Here is a 23,003-nt window from a genome sequence, read left to right on the forward strand (position 1 = left end):
GCCGAAAAAATGTCTCTGCCGGGAATCGAACCCGGGCCCCCAGCTTTGAACGCCGGTGCCTTAACCACTAGACCACAGAGACGGGTTATAGTGGTTAGGGCGAACCCAATCCGATTGACCGTCAGATAGACAGATTTCCGACACTATACCAATTATAATTTCCTTTGTCAGGTGAAGGTGGGTTTAGAAGTACAATGACAAGCCTATAGTGTCGAAAATCTGTCTATCTGACGGTCAATCGGATTGGGTTCGCCCTAACCAATCGGCATCACATAGCTCTGGGGAACCTTGATTTAAGCTACGCCTACCATTGTTCTCTTCATCCATTTCTTTACAATATATATATATATATATATATATATATATATATATATATATATATAACTTTCTTTTAGTGACAGACAAACCTCACAATATCAAACTAGGAAATTGAATCACGCAAACTGATAGTATCACAATTTGAGAATTATACTCTTTCCTTGAGCAGACTCGGAGATTTTGGGTGCGGTATACAAAAAGTATACGGTACAATCCCGGTGTGCAATATTTATCGATGAGTGGTAAATAACCGATATAATTATTTGCCTGGTCGCCTACTAAACCTTGCTGTAAGCTTTTTTTAAAGGAAATCTCTTGATTTTCCTTATTCTGGTTTCTTCTTCTTCCATTTCGTATTATTTCTCTTCATCTTTTCCCCTTTTCTTGTTCCTCACTCCTTTTCCCCGTTTTCCCTTTACCCCATTTCCTTTCTTTTGCTTCTCTTTTCCATTCACCCTTATCTCTTTTTCTTCTTTTGCTTCAAGTCTTTCTCTGAGAGTCCCTCTATTATATTTTATTTTCAACTTTTCCTTATCTTTCTTCTCATGTTTATCTCTTACTCTTCATTCTTCCCGTCCCTTTCCATTCTTTTCCTTCTCTTCTTCACTTTCCCCCATTCCTTTCATTCCCTTCTCACTCCCCTTCCCTTCTTTCACCTTCCTCCTTTCTCCTCGCCTTTCTTCCCTCCTCAAGTTCCCTTTCCCCTTTTTTCTGGGGGGGGGGGGGCTTCACCTGATCGGCCCCATGAATCCCAGTAGGGTATGAAAGGGCAAGGAGGCGGATAGATGGGAGTAATCACAATATTAAGTTTGTCAAAATGACAGACAAACATCGCATGATATCAAAGTAGGAAAATGAAAATGACACTAAGTGATAGTTTAATTGTTTTTATAAAACTAACGGTTTTTGGTGCGGTTAACAAAAAAAGTATATTGTGCAATCCCGGCGGGCGTGCAATTTATTGGTAAGTGGTAAATAACCGACATAATTATAGTCGCCCACTAAACCCTGCTATAAAACTTTCTTTAAAGAAATCTCCTGATATTTATTGTGGTTTCTTCTTCCTTTCCATATTCTTTCTCTTCATCTTTTCCCCTTTTCTAGTTCCTCACTCCCTTTTCCTTTCCCCTCCCAGGGCCATGGCAACTTTTTTTTTTTTTGGGGGGGGGGTGGGGGTGCTAAAGTAAATTTGAAGAGGTTCACTTTAAATTGAAGGTCGTTTTGGTACCACAACATTTGACAAGCAAAAAACAATCAAAAGGGTTTCAACACATAATGTTGGCCATTTTACATACATTTCTCAAATTTTACCCACCTACCAGAATCCCAGAGGAGGGGGTGCTGCCTAATGAAAATAATACACGAAGCACCCCTTGTGGAAAATCTTGGAGGTGCTCCCCTGCTTCCCAGGGTCATGCCCCCTCCCCTCTATCATCCGAAATCTCAGATCAACAAACTCGTAGAACTGATCGCATTGAGCTCCCTCTTTAGTTCAACCAAGAACACTAAGACGGAAGTAAAACTGATAAACATTATATAGATCTATGGCCAGCGCCACACCATTGTATACGAATAGGACTAAGTGAGACTCTGCAGTATCACCGTCATACAACTTTAGGAAATAGTGTTGAACTTGATTATTCTAATGTTTCAGGTCAACAGTAAGTTATATGGTAAGGCATTTTGTATTTTTCATCGTTTCTGATATCAAAGAAACTGCAGTATTTACAAATCCAGCGCAAGAAAGTAAAAAAATCCGATGTGATGAAGTGAACGTGTGTGTTTCATCAGTTCATTTGTGATCTAACTTAGTCAGTGCAAGTGGCAGTGGTAATTTTTGGCCGCAGCGCCGGCAGGAAGTCAACATAGTCTGTGTGGTAGATTGTGGCAACTGTATGATTAGCCAGGAGGCTCCGGGAGAGTAAAAATCATTGTAATAAACGTAGGCTTACTCTCCATGGAGCCAGGGACGGTTGGACCTGTGTAGGCAGCTGGCAGTTGTCTATTATTCTATTTCATGACCGTCGCGTCATTGGAGTTTTTTTAAACATTTTTAATTAAAAAAAAAATTATCCTCGTACACAGACGGCTCGCTATCGTGCAGCCACCATTGCATTAGGGCCAAATAGGGGGTTAACAATGCAAAATCCCCAATGGGGCTTATCAATTTTTGTCTTTATGTCATAAAAATATATAAAAAGAACTGTATGATGGTGGGCCCCAAGTCTGCGCACCTAACAATTTGAGTTCAGATTTAACATGAATTTCTTCTCATTTCACAAAATCTTTTGGTTAATAGTGTTCCTTACATTATTAAGAGTAAGTGTACCAAATTTCTCATTAAAAATGAAAGAAAATATAAGATTTTCTTGAAAAAACCTCGGGCAGTCATTTTCAGATTGAAAAAAAAATGGTACCCCATGTCTGCGCACTCATTCACTTTGCACACGATTCGGGGATTTTGATGACAAAGGCTGCATTTTGAGGCCGTCACATGAAATGCCCTGAATTCATTTTTTTTCCACCATTTTGAGTCGGATTTTTTAATGAATACCTGCCTATGTATTGTGTAAAGTTCGTGCGCGTTGCATATCTTCTTTTACTAGAATCGCGCAGATATGCGGGCGCGCAAACTTGAGAGACCGTGCAGATATGGGGGAACTGACCATACCAAATTAAAGATTATCATGCCGTTTTGGCCTGAAATGCACCAAAACCGGGGAAAAATCAACATAAAAGGGGAAAAAACAGTGACTTAACTTACTTTGGCTGTTGTGCAACTTCACTTCCCTGTTTTATCTGAACTTAATACATACATGACATAAACATATGTCCATTGACTGATTGAGTCCCTGTACGATTCAAGCTAGAACTTCGATCTCTGTATTTGGTGAGTGGAGACAACGGAGTTCAGCGGAACAACCAACATAACAGAGACCGAAGTATGCCATCGCTCTGCCATCTATGACTATGCGCACCGAGTATTTTGGAGACAGCAATGTTGCTCCAAAATATACTTGTTTTCTTAAGGTTACTTTTGACTGAGCCCAAACTTAAATGTAAATGGGTTGTAAGTATATGGTATGGCAAGTTCCCCTAAGTCTGCGCAGTCCCCCTTGTCTACGTCTGCACTACCTCAAGCGAAGTTCGTGCAGGCATTCCCTGATCCCAAGAATCAGTGGAATATTTTCCCAAACTCTTCGAATATTTCTGGTATTTTCTGAGACATCCAATATAATATAAATTGGCCTGCGACCGATCGCATGCGATGTTTTGAAATCGGTAATGAATAATACGTGTGAGGAATTAGATACTGGCCCAAAATCACCAATTTTGAGGATAACCGGAGGATGGACACAGAGTGAAATAAGGGTGAAGAGTAAGACATTACGCTACTTTTACTTGATGCGATAATTCCTCTTGCAGCTCCAAAAAGCTAAACTGGAATTCTCGTTATATTTTTTTCTTTAATTTTTACAACAAATAACTTTTTGATCCCACCTTTGTCACTCGGAATATCAGATCGAGTTCACGGTCCCAAAGTTCGGGTAGATGGAGTGTAGTGTAGCGGTAGTGAAGTGGAGCCTGCATGAACTTCGCTCGAGGTACATCTACGCATTAGCGTATCTGCGCAATTCTAGTTAAAGAGATACGCAATGAACATAAACTTTACACGTCTAATGCATAGACAGACATTATTTACAAAATCCGACTCACAATGGTGGAAAAAAAATGAAATTTCGCATTTCTTGTGACAGCCTCAAAATGCAGCCTTTCTAAGTCAAAATCTTTGTAATCGTAGCCTAGATACAAGACATGGTTAGAGGGCGACAATATCATGAGCAGTGCCAACTTAGATAAAAAAAAATACTTGCATTGGCTGATAAATATGAATCGTAAAATACTTGGATCAGCCGATAAATATCATGAATTATATGATTCCTCACACTGCATGCATGATGGCTATCCTTCTGTGTAGGGGGAGAAAGTATTTAAAAAAAAAAGAAAAAACTCCAAACAGAGTCTAAATAATATTAGTCTCTCCCTTGCCTTACTAATTTCAATAGTATGAATTGCGACTGTGCAAAGGCTTAATTGAGTAGTGACAAGACTTGGTATTCTGAAAAGTCTTGTAATTGCATACCACTCAATTGGTGGATTTCCCTTTGGGAAAAAGTAATGGTGATTAAACTTAAAGGTCCATTAAATGTAACTTAAGACTAGTGTGACTTTAAATCTTAGTGAAACACTGGTCTAATTATTTTGCACATAGTCCTGAGGGGTAAAAAAAAATCTCCATTCTCTTGTTCTTTGTAGATTGTTTGTGGAGCTTGGGAATCTTAATCAGCCATTGCTGCTGTGACGGGTGAGCCGTACAGAGGATCCTTGAGGGGTCATTGGTGTTGACTGCTGGTGCTGGAAGATGGCGGTGATACAGAACGGCACCATGGAGCTAACCGAACAGGACATACACAGCATGCAGCACAACCTGGCCCTTGGTACGCTCTTGACCCGATTCTATGGTCGCAAGAGACCCGAGCGGAAGTCTTTCGAGGTCAACATGGAGACCAGGCAGGTTGTATGGAGGAGGCAGGGAGGACGAACTGAAGGAGCAAGTGAGTCAACTAAATTAATTTTAATATTTCATCGATAGAATAAATAGACAACTGGTGTGTGTGTTTCATAAAGCTGTTCTTAAGTTACAAGGCCTTTGCAAATGGCTGGTAACCCTTTCGTTGGAACGAAATCAAGAACATTAAAAATCTGGGGCTCGTTTCATAAAGAGTTACAATTGTTGTAACTTTGCCATTATGGCAACTACCATGGTAACCTTGATTTTGATTGGCTGGGGTAGTCATATTAATTATGTTGTCATATTTTGAACTTCATAAGCGATAAGTAAGATAACAAGTGAGTACATTAAAATCAGTTACGAACTGAAAATAAAGATTCACTTGGCCCGACAGTGAACGAGTTGTGAAGATTTCGGCAAGATACATGCACACAGTCTCGTCCCTCTGCCGCGCTGAGCTAACAAGAAAAACTAAAGAATATATACATGTATAAACAGGGGTGGGAAGTGGAGAAATGAGAAGGAAGAAGAACAACAAAGAGAGAGAGAGAGGGGAGAAAAGGCCAGACACCAGTGGTATATCTGACATAAAATTGTCAAATCTTTTTCAGTCTGGGGAATATTCAAAATGTGTACTGCATCAGAGAGATGCAATATTTGAAATGAGCATGCACATATCTGAAAGGTGTTCTGTAAACTGTGATATCTCTTGACTAACCGATAGATATTACACTTTAATTGAATGTCTGTATCAAAAGTTTGGCAGGAAGCAACAGAGAGAAGCTTGTCTCATAAAATTGATGACACAAGCATCTAGTTCTCATGCAATTCCTCCTCTAATTTCAAATTTAGAGCAGAAATATAAGACACTGCCTTTTAATGAAAATGGAAATTGTGTCTCATATAACATTGCAAATCTATGGTAAGATTTAGAATTCTTTTTCTGTTAAAATGTTTCGCATCTTTATATCCTTCATATAAAAGTCTGGATGAATGCTGATCATTTGTACTGCAAATATTCATTTTTTATATGGACTCTAAGACAAGAATTAATCTTATGATAAGAGTTTTGATCTTTTAGAATCTAATTACAATTGTGCTTGTCTTTACAGTGTATTTGTCAAATTGTGATACTCCGGTAATTAATAGAAATCTTCTAGGGTAGTATGATGCGTGTCATTTCCCATGTTTTTAAGTGTAGCTGTGGATAGAGCAGTGTTTGAAGTCCTTTAACAGCGAATGAAACCAACTGGTCAGTATGTTTGGGATTGTTCTTCAAAGCCACATTGCTAATTAGTTTCATTATAATGTCCAGTAGATTGTAGTTCAGTATGACTAAGTTTCTGCAGTGTGTTCATGCCCACTTCCGATTTGTTTGAAGGATTCAGAGCTTATAGTTTCTCATTAATAATCTACATCACTTTATTAAATGAATATCAATAAACAAATAGTGTTAAAGTTTTTCAGACACATTTTAGAAACTGAATAATAAATAGTAAAAGAGAGCCCATGACATGATGGCCCTTCCTTTCTCAAGCAGGGCAGATGAACATAAATAACAGTAACATGAAATACCAAAAGAGGTACCATGATGAAATTATAACCAACCAAAGCATTTAACTCAATAGTCATGTTGGAAAATTTGGTTAAAAAGGCATTCTACTGTTAATAATCACAGAGCTACCAAGTCTCACGCATTATGTGTGAGACTCAAGCATTTTGGACTCTTGTTCATCCCCTCAAATCTGTCTCACGCAACTATCACAGCCTATCCCCATATACATTGTACACAATGTCTGTGATCTCACTCAAGTTCACAAAAAATCTCATACATAGCTGGTCTTTGAACTTTGCATCTCTGCAATCATGTTGATTTGTTACACCAGTATACTCTTGAATTGGTGTGAAAATCAGTAGTTTTTCGCAGCATACATGTACAGTATGTAGTCAGAAACTTTAAGATTTTTTTTTTTAAATATTTTTTACTATGCTTCTTTGTTCCGAAGAAAAAAAAGGTTACTAGAAAATGTCTCAAAAAACACCTGAGTTCTTTTAAAAAATTACTACACTACCAATAATTATATCAAAGGAAATAGACAATTTTTTAGGCAGATTTGTGTAACTATTGAGATAATTTCACTGTAGGAAATGGCAATAGTAATTTCCACATTGTAAAAGTAATGGTGATGATGGTGAACTAATTTTTTTTTTAATTATTTTTTAAATTTTCCTTATATATTTGTTATTTATTTATTTTTTATTTATTACATGTACATAAATCATTGGTTTAAAATTTGCAAGCTTCTTTGGTTAAGGTGATTATTACTGTATGTACACTGCTTTGCATTAAATGACATCATTCCTCGAAGTATATTCAGATATACATGTAACATGCACACGTAAAAAACAGTGCTTCACAGAAACCAGTTCTTCCTATTACATCCAACTCTCCAATATATTACCTCAATCACTGTATATTGAGGTAATGTACATAGTGTAGAGTTGGGTCTAATAGAAAGAACAAGTTTCTGTGAAACGCTAAATGGTGGCACTCTCAGAGATAATGCTCATTCCCTGTTGGCTGATCATTTTGTAAACATGAAGTAATGCTAATACAATGCCTGACAGTATCCCGGCCCATTTAATCCATAAATGAAATGCATCTGGGTGAATCAGAGTGAAAAGGCCCATGCATACACATGTACTTTCTGAGTAAACTATAAGCTCCGTCATTCTTCATTTTCATCCTACACACTTCAAATCACTTTGGGCGATCACTCCGAACCTGGCTAATAAGTCTGATTTTCAAGTGTCATTGATAATTACTGGCGATTAATCAGAAAACAGCCTTGTGAAGAGTATAAAGTTAAGTACATGTATCAGGAACCTGCAAAATAATGGTTGTCAAAGTGTGATCAATCTGTTGCATATCTAGTCATTTTCTAAAATTTAGAATTCAAGTCCTCAGCCACTCAATCTGGACAAGTTCATTACCCATAATGCAATTTTCATCATTGTAGTCTTGTAACATACATGTACATGTAGTCCTAATTGAATGCTGACACATTAAATCACTTCTCAATTCCTATAACAATAATTTACCAAATAGCATAACAGGTGCCTTCACCCTGACAAAAATTGATTGTGATTATTCTTTATTGGCAATAAGAATAATTACAATCATGACCTGACAAATAAGTAAAATCAGGTATATATGTATCAATCAAGGTGCAAGTAAAATCAAAGAACAAGAAAAAACATTAGTCATTACACATACCATACTATGTATACAGTTCTACAATGCATGTATGATGCCCTTCAGAACTTATTCCATGGTCACATTTGGTCTACGGCGGCCGTACGGCGAGTTGAAAACAGCCGTTTTATTCATTTTTACTAAAACCACCTATATGTAGCTGGTACAAACAAACGTTAAAACGGCTGTTTTCGACTTGCCGTACGGCCGCCGTAGAACAAATGTGACCATGGTATAAGTACCCTGTTGTGTTAAGTCCAACATTTCGTTTATTATTTATATGGCTGTTCTTAGCTTAACTTCCTAGAAGTATAAATCATTCTATGTGTGCTTTATTGCACTATTATGAATGTTCAAAATGATATTTGCAATATTGCCACATAGGGAACCTACATGTACATGTATGTGCACACATTCAGACCAATTGCTTATATAATAGCAAGAGCAGTTACTTACATCATTTTGAGTTGGTCCTTTCTTGCTTTTTATTTCAAGAAAGCTTAAGGAAATGAAATAAAGAACAAAATGACAAGAAAAGGAAAAGACAGATGCCCCGCAAAACCTAGTCCCAATCCATCAAAACAACCCCTCCCCATCTGGGCCTACATTATGACTTGTTCCGTAAGATCAATCAATGTAATGATTGAATTTTCTAAATCAGGGAAATTTCTATAGTTTGTCATCATCAGGGTTATAAATATTTCACTCACTGATCCTTCCTGATATTTCTTCCCTCTCTCATTTCTATAGAGAAATTGGGAGTGGGTGGGCATCATATTAGCCCTCCCACACTAATTCTGTAAACACATTTCAGTTGTGTACATGTATGAAGATTACCTATTCTATTCCTCACCTGAATAATATATGACTGTATATTCCATGGCATTTGATCTAATACAGAATACATTCTGACCCTCTTACGTGTATTCGTTCGTCCTTCATTTGCCCGGACAACTCTGCTAACCAACCTCATCTCCTGGCCAACAAAAAAAGCTGTCCCTTTTTAGCAGTACTAAAAAAATACTTCAGGTTTCATGTAAAATAGGCCTACCTTTTTTCTGTATAGATCCAGAAAAATAAATGGCTATAAATCAAACGCAAGTGTGGGTACTAATGACTGTGCCAAAATTGATCAAAATATAGATGGATGCACCAAAGTATAATGTAAATACTGTATCGGTCGCATGTTTGTAAAAATATCTTCCTACACACTCTACTGTTCACCATTGTCTGTAAAAATTACCATGAGGACATGAAGTATTACTCAGCCAGCCGGGGGGGGGGGGCAGCCATAGTACGTAGTGAATCTAGTCTCACTACTTCGGACTACGAATTATGTACCATGCAAATTGGGAGAACTAAAGGTCTGTGCTTGCAGACTAAGGGGGGGGGGGGGTGCCTCTCTAATAATGAAATGCAGATATTTTTTTAACATCATTAGACCCAGGACAGAATGTATAATCTTCAAGCACAAGGGTTTGATGGGATGAAAAAATCTTGTAAAGTTCTTTTGTAATAAAATATAAGTGTTTCTTTTCTGATATTAAATGTAGATATGAAAGGCCCATTGAGGAAACGAAGGAAGTGAGCAGCTTTGAATTGGTCCTTGTGCAAGGGTTTTAAATTAGTAAGAGTTCAAATAATGGTCAGAAGTACCCTGTTGTTAACGTGAAGGACCTGTATTTATTTTTTTGCCACGCTCTTCTACAATGCTATAGGGCCTGTCACTACACTATAGGAACAGTTTGTAATTCAGAGTTGAGATTGATCAAATCAACCTAAGTTATATGGAAATCCATCATTGTCATAATTTTTCTGCAAGAAATGTGCTCAATGACATTAAAGCGGAATCCAACCCAAATAAAAACTTGTTTTTATAAGAAAAAGAAAAATCAGACAAGTTGGTAGGTGAAAGTTTGAACAATATTGGACAAATAACAAGAAAGTTATGAATTTTTAAAAGTTGTAAATATTGGTAATCACAATACCCATGGAGACTTCAAATTGGCCGCTTATGTGATGTCATAGTGATGTAAGGCAAGGACTACTCTTCCATGTACTCCAATACATATTATGGCTAAAATGTCATTTTCCCCAAAAGTTTTATTTCAAATTATATTTTTCTTTCATGAGGACATTAAACAATATACTACCTGGGTTATATTTAGATTACTGCCCCAGGGGAATGGGTACTTAGGAGAAAACCACAAATCCCTGATAATAAAGTACATGGCCTATGGGAAAGTTGTCCTTGCCCCTTGTCATAATTTACTTACCCAGTTGCCAATTTGAAATATACATGGTATTAGTGATCTCAATTTTGAAGCAGCTATAACTTTCTTATTGCTTGTCCGATTTCTTTCAAACTTTCACCATTCTGTTTTATTCATTTTTCTCCTTCCCAACACAACATTCTATGGCCAAGGCTGGATTCCCCTTTAAACAAGAGCACACTGAAAGACAAAGATGAATGTACCTAGAACACTTTTTGTGCGAACATGCCATTTTAGATGTTGGCGTTGCTGGCTTTCCATAGTTGTGTTTGATTGGATCAATCATATCATAACTCTTTATATGACGGGGCCCAGGATATTTTAATAAATACTGATGTACGTATGTGGCAAACCATAATTACCACTTGTATTTCTTGATGAAGAAATTGAATTCTTGATATCAGTAATTGATTTGATTCTATCAGGAAATCATTTTGTATTATTGACAAAATGGTGATTCTTGATGGGGAAATATGATTAAATTATAAAGCACTTTCCATCCATACGCAGGTACATGTATACACTGGCTAAAGTGTTCCATTATACATTTATCTTTATTTGATAACTTAAATTGTCCATTTTTACAAGTCTTTGGTTCAGGTACTTGTTTGTTTGGTTTTTCATATTATGAATAGTGACTAAAGCACTTCCTCCCACACATTTTAACACTTTTCATCCTCAGTTTCTGAAACTGTATGAAGTATAGAGTATAATGACAACAAAAAATGCAAAACAAAATGAGGAAAACAAAACAGAGTGAAAAAAATCAGGTAGGATCTACATCGTGTAATTAGATAAACATTTTCTTTCATGGTTCGCTGCTTTTTGAACGTCAATATGAAATAGACAATTTTTCCTGTTTATTATGAAAATCATTATTTACTCTCATATGGTTACTCTATTTTAATTTTGTACAGCTTTTTTCCTTCAAATTACTATGGGGGTTGTTTTGGATATTTCAGTATAGGAGGCCGTTCTCATTACGCTTTCTAAAACTAGTTTACTGGAAGCTGATTCAGGAAACCAGTTTGGAAGATCGCTTTGCTAGCGTTCCCACTTGAGCACACGAAAGTGGTTTTCAAAATCACTTCACGTAAAGCGCTCTTGTTGCTATAGAAACGCTCTCAGTGGGGTGACACGTTTCGCGCGAAATTCAAAACCGCAGCATTGTCATTCTACACCTGTCGTGTGGAGTAGCGCGCTCAAAATGTGCGAAGATCGCTTCCCGAAGAATGGTTGTGTCCTCACGCTAAAACCAGTTTAACAAGGCAAAGCGATCTTGAAAACTACATCGCGAGGTGGTTTTCCAAACTGGTTTTGAAGATCGCTTCCAAGACTGCTTCGACCATTCTCACTACGCGTTAAACTAGTTTCCACTAAACTAGTTTCCAGTAAACTAGTTTTAGGAACGTAGTGAGAACAGCCTCTAGGTCTCAAACCCTGTGTATTTATCTGCTACATCGCATTTCAAAAGCTGATGGCGAATTTCAAAGAAAACTGTTTAACGAATCCCCTTGATCCAGATATTCAAGTGGACCTACTAGTGAACATGTACTTCATTTTACTCCATCGTGATTATGTTACCTATTAGCCTGCCATGCCAGGAAATGGTTAAACGATGCAACTTGACCTGACTTTGCATCGTTTCTGAGTCCTGCGTGACGGAAAAGAAAGTTGTGGACTGCAGATTGAGTAACAATGATGTTATTTTTTTCTATCGTATGTGTCCTTACGGGGTAAAGGTGTTGGTTGATTGACAGCCTTCTTCAATTGAGAGTGATTTTCTTAGGTGTGCCTCATACTGTATAAGGTTGAAGAAGGACACAGTGATGGTTATACATGAAATAGGGTTACGAGAATGATTTTAGAGCAGATAAACAGCTTTGTCTTCTGTTAGATGAAATAACCATAGGCTCAAAGATTTGAAATAGCTTTGTACATTTTGATGATTTGACTTCATAGCAGCTACATGTACATGTAGGTAAGATCTCAGCAGCAATTGGTGCACAGGACTCAACCATGTCAAAGCAACTAATAAAAAAACAAGAACAACACCATACATTTGGATTTTAATAGTTAGATTTCTATGAATATTAGTCTGTTTTTGCAAGTTTAGTTTTACTTTTTTTACATCCTATTAAATCAAGCTGATGTCAGGGTGGACTCAAAGTCAAAGCGTCCTGATTTTTGAAGTCGTATGGTGGCATGATTTTAAATGGAAGGAGTTTCAACTCGAAGGGCATTTATCCTTTACTATCCATATGTTGCTTAATCCTTGAGCAGTTATGTCAACTCAAAATATTTTTGGCCATTCCTGTTTGCTTTTGGTCGCCATGGACAAAAGCAGTTTGTTGGAAGATACTATCAGTCCAAGTCCCCTAGATACAATCTAAATGGAGGTCATAACATAAAGCAAGATCCTGGTGATATTTGTTAAGTTCCTATTATCCTAGAGATCTATTTTTTTCTGTGTTGGCTTAAGGAAGCGAAGAGCAATGTTCAATGTGATTCTTGGATCAGAACCCCCTATGAATACATGTACCTGTATCCAACATTTTATTTAACCTCTTAAAAATGGAAAACTCAGGGGAAGGACAGAATATTTCAAATTTCATTTGAACAAGGAACTATGCCTGAAAAATATGAATACCATTTTGATATGCTACATGTACTGTGTTCTTTTAAACTCTGTATTGCAGAGTGAACTGTTTGGCACGATGCGTTTTAATGCTAAGTGTGTGTTATCAGGCATAAAACAGAGTCCTGTTTCATAAGACTTGTTATTAAAAGAGATGCATAATTTCTATAGCAAATTTACTATTAGCCAGTAAAACTGAATGATTTCAATAGTTTTAAACTGTCACTGCATATTATTTTGTTATTATACAATACATGTAACAAGTTTTAGGAAACAGATCCCAGCTCTGGCAAGTACGTATATGTACACATGGCATGCCTTTAAAAAGTGCGGAAGCTGTTCTTGCCATTGAGCAGAAAAATTGTGCTGTGTGACTCACTGTTATATTCTTTGTATTTTATTATATTTTTTTAATTGTCCCTGATTCGTGTTAAAACCCTGTGAACCAGGGGCAATTTTGTTTTTAAATTACCCGGTCTGTGGCTGCTTATTTCAAGGCTTGTACATTACATGTGTAAAACTTTCATTCAGAATTTTAGTGGGGTAGAAATATTGAATATTTCATTGTGAAGCTTGATTTGAAAAAATAAAATGTATGAACCATTAACAAAAGACATCCAGTCTGGTCTTGAATATCAAATGAAAAGAAGAAACTAAAGGTACCAAATCATAATGATATTAACGATTTGACATCCGCCTGAGTAATCAATATGAAGAAATAGGATTGATACCAGCACACAAAATATCAAGTATCAAATTTAATATATAGTACAGTATACATGTAGTAGATTTACCAATATTATACTGTATCGATTTTCAGAGCATATATATGTACATGTTAATTCCCCTGTAAAGGGAGTCTTAAAATTTTTATTTTCAGATGATATCCTTCCCAGGTACTAGGAAGAATGAGGCCTGCTCTGTTTTATGTTATCTATTCTGTTATATTTTGATATCTGTATCTTTTATTTGTTATCTTTTGATTGGTTTAAATAAGAAATATTCTTATATTTCTTCTTTCATTAAAACCAACGTTCAAACATGGGAAGATGAAATATGTTTAAATTCCCAGTATAACTCCTGCTTGCAAAAGATTTTCTTGAGTTTGAATTTAAAGTTTCAAGTCATGTGAGGTAAACATACCCTGGAGTCAGGAAATAAACCACCTTGAACTCCAGGGTCCAACCTGTTTAAGAATATCAAGTATTCTCTGATCGGGAAATTAGCCCTGATCTACCTGGATCAGAAAATACCAGGTATTTGCCAATGTGATGGTAAATTACATGTAAATATGATAATATCTCTGAAAGAAAATACCCACTAAATAGTTACTTGCCTAATACCCCTTTCATAAACCCAATTAAAATGAATTAGGCGGCTAATAGCAGCATAATTTGGTCGTAAAATTGGAGGAGGACAAGAGTTATCCGCATTACTCTGATGCTGCTATTATCCGCATAATAGCGGCATCGTGATAAGATTTTGAGTTTATGAACGCATTTCCAAATAATGCGGATAATTGCCATGGTGCGGTCAAAAGGTCACCCTTTTCCAACACAACCGCATCGGAGGGGGCGTGTCCAGTTGTCATGGCGATTATCCGCCTTTTTCAAGACGGCTGCTCGTAAAAATAATGCGGCTTATTTTCGGAGTTTATGAACCCAATTTTTATTGAATTATCCGCATTACTGTTAGGCGGCTAAATGGAGGATAGGTTTATGAAAAGGGTATAAATTAAGAGAACATTCGCAGAGATTTTTCCAAGCAAGGTCGTGGGTATTTTGGCACTCGGCAGTGTATGGGCATCGTCGGCTGCTCACGCCTTGCCTACTAATCAGACCATACTGTGCATGCTCATAAACTTTGAGAACTTTTCCCATAAGGGTCTACTTTGGGTTGGTATGAATATGGAAATATCAGATATTTTAATGCCTGGAAATTTTTTATAATTTAAAAGACAATTCCACTCGAACAAAAAGTTTATTGGAATAAAAAGAGAAAAATCGAACAAGCATATACATGTATAACACTGAAAATTTTATCAAAATCAGATGTAAAATGAGAAAGTTATGATATTCTAAAATTTTGCCTGGAGTTTTGCTTTATTTCACAAAACAGTTTTGCACATCCTGGTCAGAATGCAAATGAGGACACTGATGACGTCATCCACTCACTATTTCTTTTGTATTTTATATGAAATATTCTCATTTTCTCATTTTCTCATGTGAAGCAAAACAACAATTAATTCTTCCTTGAACATGTGGAATTATAGCATTGTTTAATACTATCATTCAAATTTGTCCTTATTGTCAAATGTAAAAATGAAATATTGTATACATGTAATTCAAAGTTCAAACAATAAAAAAACAAAATAAATAGTGAGTGAAGAACATCAACAATCTCATTTACATGTCACTGAATTGTGCATATCACTTTTTTGTTAAAAATAAGCGAAACTTAAAAATGTTTGTAACTTTCTTATTTTACATCCGATTTTGATGAAATTTTCAGCATCATGCTAATTTGATTTTTCTGTATTTATTGAAATCAGCATTTTTCTGAGGTGGACTTGAGCTTTGACAGGTATATTGTGTTTGATCTGAAAAATAGATTAGTGTATTGGTGATATTACATGTATGGCCAGATAACTTTATTCATTTTTATTTCCAGATTGAAATATTGGGGGGGGGGGGGAGCGGATGATAAAATGATACATACCCTCAGTGAATTTTTATGTTAAAAAGTAAATCACAGAGCTCTCTGCAATAGAGTAATTGGTTTTGTTTCTTGGAAATGAAAAAAAAATTGCATGAGTCAGAATACTAATACACAATTCAAATAATTGGAGTAGTCCATGAAATGGCAGCCTACCTTGTTTACACACATGAGAAGTCTGAAAATAAATGCATCATCATGAAAGGTTTTATTTGCACAATTTAGTGATCTCCTGATCATGCTTCAAAGTTCAAAGGACCATCATTTTGTAGATAAATCAATTATTTTCTTCTTTTAGGGGTGCACATTTTTCTCTCTTTGCTTTGTGAACTTGCGATTTTTATCAAAATAGACCAATGTTGCAAGTTTGGAACGACATATACGTAAATCATATTGAATTTTTTATTAGTATAATACATGTATTGTAAGTGAACCTTGCCAGGGGGTGTTTCATAAAGCTGTTTGTAAGTTAAGAACGACTTTTGACTGGTGAACCTTTCTTACATGCTAAACCATTGCTAATGAACATCTTGATGAATACCATTTACCACAAGAAAGGATCACCAGTCATTCTTATAGTTGCCCTTAACTTACAAACAGCTTTATGAGATGGACCGCAGGATCCTATGCAATTTATTTGTATGTTTATCATTGTAATGAATAGTAGGAATGTGCATTACCTTTATACAATCGGGGGGGGGGGGGGGTGGGGGGAGGAGGGCAGTCAAATGTATTGATGTACACATGCATGACCAAATTATTTCCAAGTAACCCGTAAACAAATTTTTCTCTGCATGCAAAGTAACCCCCCATAACAAGTTTTTCGCAGGCTTTATTTACACATTTTGGCCCCTAAACAAGTTGTCGCCACCCGGGGGAAAAAGCTTGAGGAAAAAACCTACCCTAAACACATTTTGCTAGTCTTAAAAAGAAAAGCTTTGGAAAAGAAAACATACCCTACATGTTAATGTTTTACCCTGCGATTGACAATTGACCAGTCTCTCAAAACCACTTTTTTAAAAAATCAGTGTTTTTGATGCCCTCAACGAGTGCACGCGCGGCCCGCGTCAAAAACTGAAAAACACCTCTTTGAATAAACACGTTTTTTTTTGGTCATGCAAGTGTATGTTCAGCAATATATTTGAGAGTTCATTGCCTTTCTAAGCAATGTGAATGAGGAAATTCCATACTCAACGGCCCATGTTATGAATCTGGGGTTAACATCAGTTGTTTAGATCTGTGGTTTTACTCTGGGTAGCCAATTGTAAAGAGAATGTCTAACAGTAGATGTGTAATATTTCTATTCACAAAATGACTAGGACCAGAATAGAGAGAACAGTTCATGTTGTTTTATCACTAATATTATTTTTATGTAGTTCCTTGTTTAAATGATATATGTTGGATACAGGTACATATATTCATTGGGGGCTCTGATCCTAAACAGACCCGTACACTGCAAAAACTCTGGTGTTGATTTAACACCAGCCCAGAATCTATATGTCCATACTAGAGAAGTATTAAACAACACCAGTTTCGTTTTGGTCAACACCAGATAGGTGTTTATACAACACAAATTAGTATTAAAACAGCATCGGTTTGATTCCAAACTGGTGTTGTTCAATACTTCTCTGGTGTGGACTTATATACATGTAGATTCCGGGCTGGTGTTAAATCAACACCGCAGTTTTTGCAGAGTAGGATTGCATTGAATATGCCCTCAGAATCAATAATAAACCCCACCCCCTTGAAACAGCCCTGGGTTAACGCTATGGTTGAGATGACTCTTAAAGTAATTAAGCAGTAACTAATGGTAGTATTGAACGATTTTTATCCTTCATGGTTTAATCTATAATGCTGAACATTAATTAATTTGTGTCCAAGGTCCCTGTTTTTTAATGATATTGTAGATGAGATTAGGATTATGTATATTTTATTATCATTGATAATGTAAAGGGAATTTCCCCTAATACTCGCCATAAAACTACATTGGAATTATAAATATATCATTGAATCAACACCCTCTGGGTAAAACACCCGATTTAAGTTTGTCTGTTGGTGTTGAATAATAGATTATGGAATGGACTTTGGTCCTAAGCATTGGAAGAATGGACATGTTGGCTAGAATAATTTTAAAATGGATTCCTTCTTTGGAGCAGTGTCATTAGAAGGTGGACACTATGCATGGTATTAAACAAGAAGTCATCCTTCTATCTCTACTATAAACAAGCATATATCTAATTTTTTTCTCACCCTGAATATATGCCTGAAATATATTTTTATTAGGTGAAATATGTCGCCTGACTGGAAAACAGGTTCCGTGACATTTGCTCTGGCGACAAATGCTCCACTGTAAATTTCACACACTAATGGAATGACAAACTTCAACCCTTGGTTTAACACTATACTCCATCCTAAACCTAACATAAACCCTATTCCAACCCTAACCCAAATCCTATATCTTAGACGAAATAAAGTCCGGAGCAGTTGTCGCAGGATCAAATGTTGTGTCGCCGAAAAACAAGCCCTTTTATGTGCATTTGAACTAGGTGTCTCTGGTAATGGCAGTGCTCTCCTCCCCCTTATTTCCAAATCATTTCTAACTGTGAAGTGATAATAAAGCCAACAAGAATTAAAAATTGAATTGATCACACCCATTAATTATCATATATTTCATTTTCGTCTCATCTCATTTGTTACAGTCAACATCAGAGAAATCAAAGAAATCAGACCGGGCAAGGTTTCCAAAGACTTTGAGAAGTGGCCTGAGGAGCATCGTAGGCACCCAAACAACATCTGCTTTGTGGTCTTCTATGGTACAGAGTTCAGGCTGAAGACACTTTCTGTAGCTGGTAAGTAACTTGCTTTCTATGTTTATTTATATTTTTGTATGTAAAATGACACATACAAAATACACACAAACACAAAATGGTGATGGTTGTAATATGATATGAAATGGTTTTAAGGATAAAAGAGTGTGGAAAGCATATGGTTAATTGGGTGATTTCAAGTTCAGTGTTGACCTTTTAGTGTTGGTGTTAGGTAAATTTTTACACGATTATGACTCTAAACATAAAATGAAGATAGTCCTGAAAAATCACTCACTAGTTGTTGAGATGTCAAAAATGTGATCTGGATCAGATTTACAAACTCAGAATAAGTTTTTGAGCTATGGAAGCTATCCAAATTCCAACACCATGGCCAACACCGGACTTGAAATCATCCGTTGTCTGTAATTAGCTGCAATATCATATTGCCATTGGTCTTTCATTGAGGCAGGATATTTACCACCCCTCCTAATCCAAATCAGTGACTTGATGTCAGTAGCTTAAATAATTTATATAGGTACCCCTGAATGAATTGAAAATGGTGACACATAAAAAGGAATTTAGTTAAAATTAGAGGTAGCCCTTTGTGTAGGCAAATATTTGTTATTCTCGTTTCACCTCTATTATTTCCTTTCTAGTATTTGTTTTGATCATAAAGTTCCAGGAAAATGAGAAATATTTTCTCATTGTGCTTGACTGAAAGATAAAGCTCTTGCAATTTCAATAAACTTACATTTGGGATAGCAGACACATTCTGCCCCAAACACTAGAAGAATTTCATGGGGAAAAAATCTCTTGTAGAATCATTGATATTCACCCTCTGCTTTTTGGCTCTTCTCTACTGGATTAAAAAAAAAAAGAAAAAAAAAGATCAATGATAAATTTATGATTAATTTTTGGTACAAGTCTTGATGATTTTTTATTCAAAACTGCCATCTGGAAAAGGTGAATTACAATTTTCCTTTAATTTGATGGTATACATTTATTATCCTTGATGAATGATACCCTATTTGATAGATAGGCATATAATGAGATTTGGATTTTATAAAACAATGTCCTTAAATATATGAAAAGTAAACTTTCGTCATTAAAAAAAAACCGTTTTGAAGCACAATTAATACCAATACCCACAATGCTCTACAAAACTAAAATTCAATTTTAAGTCTTATTTGATGTTATGTTTATTCAACATCTCAACTTGTACAGAAACTTATCTGGGTAGTGTAATTCTAGAGGAATGATGCTTTTTTTTAGAGCTGAAGCGTAAGCTCAGGTTTTATCGACTAATTTTCAAGCCATGGAAATAATGTTTTTGTGTACAAAAATGATCATACTAGATGATTTGTAGACTTTTAAATCCTTAAACCATGTGATTTTGTAATAAAAATGTAAACGGAGTAATAGAAATTTTATACATGTTAGGATTGAAATGACAAGAAAAATTGGAGTGGACAAATATCAATCACTTTTGAAATGTAGAGGAAATCGGTAACAGTTCACATTTTCATTACTTTTCCCAGTCAGTGTTATTTTAAGCAGCTTAATTTCATGTTCTGGTGATTTGTATTGATCGGTTTTGGTAGGAGAGTTCCGAGTGTTTACTTGGCATTTTGATGATCGGTTAGATTAATTTCCTGTTAAGTGACAGCTAGAGCAAAGCACCATGTCAAATTGGTTACCCATTAACCATATTTTTCTCTTATTTTTGATATGATGACCCTGATGGAAGTAGTGAAAAAAATATGAACTTTGCTTTGATTTTTGATAAATATGATCAAATAAGGTACAGGGAGAGAGACAGAGAGTGAGTGAGACATATATCATGTGAGGCAGTCTCAAGAGAGATACAGGTAAAGGGAGAGAGAGAGAAAGAAAAAGAGAGCATACACTGAAAAGTGGTGGATGAGTCAGGGGTACACATAGAAATAACATAAGAATGGTGTAGAAGAGACTCAAAGAAGAAAAGAAAGGGAACTCTGAAGTGAAAAAGAGAATTATTGAGATGAAGTTGGAGAATGAAGTACAGAATGAATCAAAAGAACACTCATTTTTGTTTTCACTTAATTTTTGCTGAGATTAAAATCAGAAATGTGTCAGTGCAAAAAGGCCCTTGGGATCACAAGTTCTTGCTTTGGAGAAATTGTCTCTGACGCTAAGGCCCTTCTTGCACTAATGTGACTTTCTAAAGATCATTTGTACAACCACAAGGTTTATTTCTTTAATGATAATAATAGTTCTAGCTGGCTTCATTTAGTGTTTCTTTCTGGTCAGAGCATGAAATAATTACACTGGGGCTCGTGATTTCGCCCACAAATAGTCTTGGAAATCCCTATTCACTGCAAAGAAAGAGTACCAATGTTGCAGATTTAGGCAGTTGGTTTTGAAAAGTAGGGTCCCCCGAAAAAATTGATTTCTTGCCTGTGCCAGAGGTGCAAAGGGTGACTGTCATTTGCCAGACTTTAGCTCGAGCAAGTGCTTAGTGCATTCAAGGAATTAATCCTATGGGGTACTTATCCACCTCTCCTGGGTCGAGTGCAGCACAGTGTGGACAAATTTCTTGTTGAAGGAGAGCACACCACTGCTAATGAGCTGTATTTTGTTGAGTTCATGTTTATATCAGAATCACCAATCAAAATCAAATTAAGTGTCAAACAGTTGTTAGGGTGAAAATTTAGATGGCTAATGATGGGTCTTGATGAATCTAGCCATTATTAAACTCCCATCGGCAGTATGTTATAAAACATATAAAATTTGCCACTCATACTACATGTACATTGAATTTGAAAATAGTCCCAATATTGTGAAAAGGTGAAATTGCTCTTTCATTGTCAGTAATCAAAAAATAAATAAAAGGTAAATTGCTAATTGGTCTACATCCATGTAGTCTCTTTTCAGTCTTGTCTCAGCGTACATGGTCTAATAATCTAGTTTATCCACAGTCAGCCCATCTAATTACCATTGTCTAATATCCAGTAAGGCTACACTCATCTCTTATGATATCCACTTGGTTTAACACTTTTTAGTCTATGTGGTTAGATGAACTGCTTTAATGGACAAACTTTTCATTTGACAAATAAAAAATAAATAGACAAAATGAAAATGAAAAAAATTGGGTATAGAGTGTATTATAAACTAAACTCTAATACCCAATGGCCCAAATTCACAAAGGTATTTTCTAAAACCATTGGTTGGAACCATGGTTTATGCAGATTTCCTGTATAAATTTTACTTATTTACCGCATATATTAAGAAGTATCCAATCCTGATGTTATTTTACTCAGGAGTCCACTGTTTGAAGAGTGGACTCATTAATTCAAAACAATGGACTCATGAATAAAATAGCATACTTAGCCATGGCAACAGACATCAATTTGGCACACAACAACATAAGCGCGCATCAACCTTGGAATTTTTTGATAAACGTGGTAAATAAGCATAATTTATGCAGGAAATCTGCATAAACTATGGTTTGATTGGTTTCAACCAATGGTTTTAAAACAACCTTTGTGAACTTGGGCCAATATGTCTAATTTTTCATTTAGTGTCATTCCCAGTTACTGTAGACCAAATGGGTTTATCCCATGCAGCGTTTAACATACCAACTACTTGCTAATGAAGTGAATATGAACCTATGCATTGCCTCTCTTATTTGTCTTTCTTGCATATTTCAGCTGTGAATGCAGATGAGTATCACCTTTGGATAACTGGACTCAAATGGCTAGCAGAAAACACAGAAAAGGCTAGTTACCCATTACAAGTCAGGAGGTAAGATGGGGACGGACAGACAGACAAACTAGCATTGTTTTTGATGGATTTTCACCAAACTCTTATCAATATAGTTTTTTTCAAATTAAAATAAACTTTTGACCTGGGGGCCATTTCATAAAGCTGTTCGTAAGCTGAGAGTGACTTTAAGAATGATTGGTTATCCTGTCTTGTGGTAAATAGTATACACCAGAATGTTCATTGGCGATTGGTTTGTTCGTAAGAAAGGTTCACCAGTCATTCTTAAAGTCGCTCTTAACTTACGAACAGCTTTATGAAACATCACCAGGATAATTTTCCGAAGTATATATATGTAGCTTAGGGAAGAAATCCTTTTATAAAGAGATAAGTCTTGTTTAACTTATAGAGCTATTGGAGAGGGTTTCATGAAACAATTAGTAATTTTATTTTGTTATATTAAAGCTATCTTTGTATCTGATTGGCTCAAAGCAAATTTCCAGCAAAACTCACTGACAAGATGCTCTGCAAAAAACTCAAGAGAGACAGACTATATCCGCTGGAGGCCTTTTAGCACTTTATTTGAAATATCTAATGGAGGTTGGATAATATTGATTGTCAGATTAGAATGTCTCTCCTTTGTATGTACAGACTATCCTTACAAATGGATCAAACATGAGAT

At 36.0% G+C, this 23,003-nt stretch overlaps 1 protein-coding gene across 3 annotated transcripts in view; it reads left to right on the top strand.

Moving 5' to 3' along the window:
• The first annotated feature begins 1,829 nt into the window (after positions 1-1,829).
• LOC121407285 (1-phosphatidylinositol 4,5-bisphosphate phosphodiesterase gamma-1-like) overlaps positions 1,830-23,003 on the top strand; it is an 85,548-nt gene continuing 64,374 nt past the window's right edge. Inside the window, exons 1-4 of one of the 3 annotated variants that reach the window (XM_041598267.1) lie at positions 1,830-1,991; positions 4,636-4,934; positions 18,473-18,622; positions 22,270-22,363. In XM_041598267.1, the coding sequence (XP_041454201.1) occupies positions 4,742-4,934; positions 18,473-18,622; positions 22,270-22,363 (437 nt within the window). In that variant the 5' untranslated portion in view covers positions 1,830-1,991; positions 4,636-4,741. The remainder of the gene's footprint in view (positions 1,992-4,635; positions 4,935-18,472; positions 18,623-22,269; positions 22,364-23,003) is intronic. The other 2 variants (XM_041598268.1, XM_041598269.1) reach the window with 2 other exon arrangements.

This window comes from Lytechinus variegatus, chromosome 2, assembly GCF_018143015.1.
Source record: "Lytechinus variegatus isolate NC3 chromosome 2, Lvar_3.0, whole genome shotgun sequence".
Lineage (NCBI taxonomy): Eukaryota > Metazoa > Echinodermata > Echinoidea > Temnopleuroida > Toxopneustidae > Lytechinus > Lytechinus variegatus.